At 44.9% G+C, this 6,000-nt stretch overlaps 2 protein-coding genes across 2 annotated transcripts; one reads left to right on the plus strand and one right to left on the minus strand.

The window, feature by feature from the left end:
• The first annotated feature begins 1,349 nt into the window (after positions 1-1,349).
• Positions 1,350-2,646, plus strand: LOC127314037 (uncharacterized). Its single transcript, XM_051344501.2, has one exon. It carries the CDS (start codon positions 1,382-1,384, stop codon positions 2,021-2,023), a length of 642 nt encoding a protein of 213 aa, XP_051200461.1. The 5' UTR covers positions 1,350-1,381; the 3' UTR covers positions 2,024-2,646.
• Positions 2,647-4,516: 1,870 nt separating this feature from the next.
• LOC127314038 (small ribosomal subunit protein bTHXc) lies at positions 4,517-5,632 on the minus strand. The gene is made up of 3 exons (XM_051344502.2): positions 5,385-5,632; positions 4,816-4,880; positions 4,517-4,743 (listed from the first exon to the last, which is right to left on the minus strand). The coding sequence occupies exons 1-3, from the start codon at positions 5,557-5,559 to the stop codon at positions 4,603-4,605; spliced, it is 381 nt and encodes a 126-aa protein (XP_051200462.1). The 5' UTR covers positions 5,560-5,632; the 3' UTR covers positions 4,517-4,602.
• Positions 5,633-6,000: the final 368 nt, after the last annotated feature.

Below are 6,000 nucleotides of genomic sequence, written 5' to 3' on the forward strand. Positions count from 1 at the left end.
CGAATAGTCAGGAGAGCTTCCATCTTTCAGAATAGGAAGTTCTCCCTCCTCAGTTTTTCGGTACGGGCCACCCCATGGGCAGCCGCCAAAGTCGTCGTTGTTGACGGAGATGACAAGCTTTTTGCTGAGGGAAGTTTTTTATCGCGACCGGTCGTAAATGACAGCGAGCTGGGTTTCTTCGGTGTTACATCGATCTTGGGACTAGGATTGTAGGGATCGGCCCATCTTAAATGGAGGCAATCTGGGGTTTCTGTAGGTTTGCGAGATCGATCGCTAGACATCTGGAAAAGGAAGATCTGATATCATGTCAGCGTTGACGGGTACAATGCCCTCGCCCTAGGCTCGGTTAAGTAGTATCGAAAATAGCCCTGATGTGGCGGTTTGTGTATCGTATGTTATTGGTGTATACCATACAACATAGGGTACATCTTACTCCATAATATAGCGTGCATTGGTTTCCGTGAAATCATACTTCACTAACTTTGAAAATTATCTACATCTAGAATGCCTAATGTATACCATATTAAAATATATTTTATGGTGAATATGATGGTATTGATTTGAGATTTCAGAGGTTGATATTTCCTTTTTTTTTATAAACCTAGTCAAAGGTTACACTGTTTGATTTTTTTAAAAAAAATAGGCACTATATTTTTTCTTAGAGGGGGAGTACATGCCTAATAACTATAGCCATATCATTGCCTAGTAATAGTATAGCACTTGGGTACGTCCACATCGCCATGCAGGCTACCTGGCTCCCTGGAGTGGAATAATTCATCCCTTATTTAGATGATATGATCGCGGATGCAACCTTTGTCACATGGTGCTTGCGCTCCTCCAACGACTTTTGAATGTGCTAAGAAAAATAATGTTATAGTGCAATGTTTTTATGTGCTGTTGCTCTCTGAAAGCCATGCAAGTTTGAACTTCGAAATATAACATGCTATATGCAGCCTGCAGGGCAGGTACATAGTAGCTGGGCTGAATAATGCAGACATGGACATATACAATTTACTGGATATATATGTTAGTCTGCTAACGATAGACAAACAAACGAACAAAGAAACAAACTGAGGACCATATGATTTACTCTACGTACACGGTACACCTCGATCGTCAAGAAGAACCTTGGAGATTATCATCCAAAATTAATGGTCAATGGTCAGGCCAATCATGCCAAGTGCTTACTTAACCGCCGCGACTGATGAGCATGTGCGTTTACACCTAATTAATCATCCACAAAAGTAATGCGTTCCTCGTCGACCTTCGGATCACCATCAGTGGCACCTTTTTTCTCTCACGTCGATCGTGTCGCGTCGTGTCGTGTGAGCCGTGAACCCGTTCGTCCCCTTTTATCGCACGCACTGCTCACCGCGCGTTCATGCCGACTCCACCCACTTGTAAAGCTCACCTCTCTCTCTCTCGTCATCCATTTCTTGCCTGTTTGATCGAGGCAGAAAGAGGACGGAAAGCTATAAACATGGCGAGGGACATCCGGGCTAGTCACGAGCCGACAGATGACAGTGCTAGTGGTGGCGCCGCGCTCGTGCTGTGGGACTGCGGCAGCTCGCTCTACGACTCCTACGAGCTCACCGCCTTCAAGCGCCAGCTCGACGCCGCCGTGCTCGCCTGCCGCTCGATCTCCATGCCTCACCTCCCGGCCGCCACCGCCACGCCGGCAGCTGGCGGCAGGAAGAGGCGCGCGGGGAGGCTACCGGCTCTGCTCCGGAGGTTCTTCTCCAAGGTGCTTGTCCGTCTTCGGCTCCCGGCCTCGGTGCGTGGCACAAGACATCACGGCCGGTACCGGGGGTACGACGGATACGGCCACGGCGACTACAGCGCCACGGGTTCGCCGTGGTCCGGCGCGCTGACCTCCATCCCGGAGGAGAGCGGCGACAGCCCGGAGACCGGGTTGTCGCCTCCGATCGTCGCCGGTCCGAGCGCGCTGCGCAGGGTTCAGTCCGAGCGGTTCATCGGCAGCAAGACGGCGTCCACCATGGTTCCATTCGACGTCGTCTTGTAGCTCAACATACAGTGATTAGGCGTAAGACTAGCACAAGCCAGTCAGATACTTGTATGTATACCTAGAATATGCAGGTACTGTGCAGCGAGTTCTTCCGTTTTAGATCACATAGTGTTCGTGGTGTAAGAATCAGCGGTGACAAGTAATTAATCAAGCGACAATTTCAAAATAGCTTGCGGCCGCGGCATGCTGAGCAACAAGGAAATTCACAGAGTTGTTGTCTGGAGCATGTATCAACACAGGACGAATTGTAGCTCGCGAACGGGAGGGCGATGGATCGAGACGGCGCGCCAGAAGCCCAGAATGGAGCGAGCCGATTCTTGCATGTGTGCGAATGATCTTGCGGTTGTGGATACGACCTGGACCGAACTTGCAAGTAACAGAGAAACGCGGTAGTTGAGGAGCGTGCTTTCTTCTGCATTGACGATGCTTTCCAGTTGACATCAGTAGTGAGGTCAGGTTGCATCTGTTTTTGTCACCCTTTGTGCTAACTGCTAATTTGTTATGTGTATAGTCATGTACAATCATGACTCGTGAACTTTCTACTCCCTCCGTTTTTTGACATTCAGACTTTCTTCAGAGTGAAAACCTAAACAAAGATTTTCAATCGGGTGACGGCCGCATTGTTTTTTTCTTGGAGACGTTGTTTTTATACAATCTCTTCTGTAATTTGGGTGTTATCTTTGGTGCTAGTTAGAGTGCTACTTTGTGAGTATTTCATCACCAAGATAGGGTCTTTGTTTTCTTTTCTCTATTTTTTTTATTTTTTCTTGGATCCTTGATGTGCTAACTGCTAATTTCCTGCGTGTAGATTCATGAAGTTGTCGTGTTGTACAACCATGACTCGTGATCTTAATTCAATCGGAGTACAGCTGTACATGAAGAATTAGACCTATAATAACGGAACCACTAATTCTCCACTAGTAGGTGAGAATTGAGTATTTTAACTTAGTACTCAATCAAGCTTATAACCAACAGATTTGCATCGCGATTCATGAGTTGCAAATGGAGTTGCAACTAAGATTTTCAGTTGCAAATAGGGTTGCAATTAATTTTTCTATTGCAAATGGTTGTAACCGGGATTTTTTAGTTGCAAGTCGTGTTGCAGCTGAGATTTTTTATAGTTGCAAAGGTTGCAACTGAACTTTTAAATCGCAAGCAAGTTGTAACCGAACAATTGTTCACGCACTACAAAATTATGGGATGACAGCACTTGAACGAAAATTAAAGTAAGACATCGGATCTTGTATCCAGACCAGTCCTAGATAGTAGGTGGTTCGCCCTCAGAAAAGAAAAGATAGTAGGTGGTTTTGAGTTTAGCACGCTAACACGACGATCATACTACTTAACAAATAAATTAAGACATCAGCCGTTCCTCCTGTGCTCGACAGAAGCGCTTCGGATACCAATGTGCGAACAAGGTGAACAGAGTGGCATTTGCCACACAAGAAAGAAGGGGAAAGAAAGACTACAGTTCCAAAGAACTCCATGGCCCTGTAGTCTCATTGCCTTCCAAAACTATCTTCAGAGGACAGGAGGCCAGGAGGGCTCGAGAGAAAGAAAGACCAGCGACTTCAACCCCGTCAGCGTGAAAGGTCATGGCTGTGTCCAAGTAATTTGCCAGATCTGATGTCATAATGTGTAGGCCATATTTGATTGTTATATTTGAACTTAGTATTCAGAAGCAGCAGGTATTGTACCAGCACTTTGTGCTGCAACGGAAAAAATAAAGTTCAAATTTGGTAGGGTTTCAATCCATATATCTGTAACTGTAAGTACGCGAGTTAAAATGTAGCTTACATAAATTTAAGGTTCACACGACGGAAGGGGGGCATTCATGCCACCTTGTGCAGTTGAGGAAACAGGATTCAAATACTTCACTCTTGTTTTCTATTCAGCTTACTGGTTTGCGACAATTAAAACAAAATGCTGGTAACGAAATCAAGGCGAAGAACTTTGATCTTGCTTCACCAGCTATACTGTCTTGTTTTGAACAATTATTTAGGGTCGTAGTTCACGGTTTTGGGCAAGTGATAACTTGTAAGACAAGCGCAGGCAAGTGTTTTGCTACAAAACAAACAACACACTAGAGGTAGACACTAAGACACCACAACTGACCCTATTGCCATTCACTTCAGTCATATGCTTTGTAATGCTGGGTAACCACAACATCTCCAAAAGTGCAGAGACTGAAGGCAACTAACATACAGTAGATAAGAACAAACAAATATTTATTTATTTTCTGTCCAGAAAGATTCAGCTGGACTAACTGCAACTTAATTCCAGATTCACACGGAATGCAACAGAGAAGGCAAGAAAGAACTACTCCTATATTTAGAAGCACTTTGACCAGCTCATCCGTACAACTAGACAACTTAAGGTGCCGGTTTTCCTAGATGCATACAGGATAGTTCTGAGCAATCAAAGACACGTAAACATCTTTGTTTTGTTAAGAAAGACCAAATAATTACTTATCAGAAATTGCACTTTGAATAGGATGATGACAAAATAATTACTCTCGAGGAATTGTACTTCACAGAAGGCAGGGAAACCGTGAAATAAGGGAAAATTCAGAAAGCCTATTCCATCCTTTCCATGATGTCTTCATCAATCTCGATTGCGATGATCTCCCCGTCTTCGAACTGGTCCTTCCTGGGAGGCGCTGGCGGGGCGAACAGCCGTGGTGGGCCTGTTCCCTTCTTCTTGTTACGGGGACGTGCCTAACATGAACATACGGAGAAGTAAGAATCACAATGAACGCATCAAGATTGAGATTGTGCTAGAGGACTCACATTCCCATATGAGTGGCTGAATCTTTTGCCTCTCTTTGTCTTTCTGTCCCCTCTTCCACAGTAGACTGATCACAACAGAGAGAGTTCTGAAGTCAGAATTGGTTCAAATTTCAAACCCTCATCTGATACTAGTATTCAACATCTGCAATCCGTAAGAATTTCTACGAGCAGCTTTCATGTATTTTATAGTTCATCTACACATAGTCTACACAAAATTGTATGCTCATCGACACACTACCAACTCACACTAACTCAACTCCACAACCCATTTGGAAAGATGGGTGTATTCCTGATTGCTGTGAACTTTCGTGCGAAATTCTTGCCAAAGTCGAAGTGAAATATCTTCTTCCTAACCATTTCACCTCCCTCGGTGTTTCATACAGTAAAATCAATGGCATTCCAGCTAGTACTAGTATCTTGGGTTCCTACTTGGTCCGTCAGTCGTATTTCTATTTGTCGGGGTACTAAATGGGAGAAGTCTTTCCCCAGTGAACTGTCGAGAATCGAAACGAACTACTGAACAAAATTCACCGATTTGAAAGCAAGAGCGTAAGGACAAATGAATTTACCATCAAGAACTGGGGTGAGAGGGGCCGAGACGGCGGTGGCGGCGAGGCTGGTGCGGGTGCGGGAGAGTGTTACGGTGGCTGAGAGCCCGAACGAGGAGGAGCATACGGCGCCGTGGTGGTGGGAGGGGAAGGCGGCGGTGGAGACGGCCATGCCCTGGACGGCGAGGAGCGCCATTGGAGGGAGCAAGGAGCAGTGTGTTGGATTGGTGTGGATTTGGGAAGTGAGGGAGATGACGGATTGGATGGGATAAGGAGAGAAGTGATAAACGAAACGGGAGGCCACAGCTGGGCCTGGCGATTTAGCTGCTAGGCTTAGGCATATGCGGCTGGGCCTTTCAAGTGCTCGGCCATGTTTTATTTATCTACTGGGCCCTTCCGGTGCTTAGACATTTCCTAAAAAAAAGTAGTGCCCATTGTGCGAAAACATATTTTGAAGTATCAAAAAATTAAAAAATAAAATTTTGAATGTACATCTTGACATTTTATGTTCGTAAATAAGTTTCTAGATTTTTTATTTTTCTGTGTCTTTGTAAAAATCACAAATTTTAATGCTGCAACGCTACTACGTACAGGGTATTTTTTGTCTTTTTTCTACATGCACATAATTTTTTTTTTC

The sequence above is a fragment of the Lolium perenne genome, chromosome 7 (genome assembly GCF_019359855.2).
Source record: "Lolium perenne isolate Kyuss_39 chromosome 7, Kyuss_2.0, whole genome shotgun sequence".
NCBI classification, from domain to species: Eukaryota; Viridiplantae; Streptophyta; class Magnoliopsida; order Poales; family Poaceae; genus Lolium; species Lolium perenne.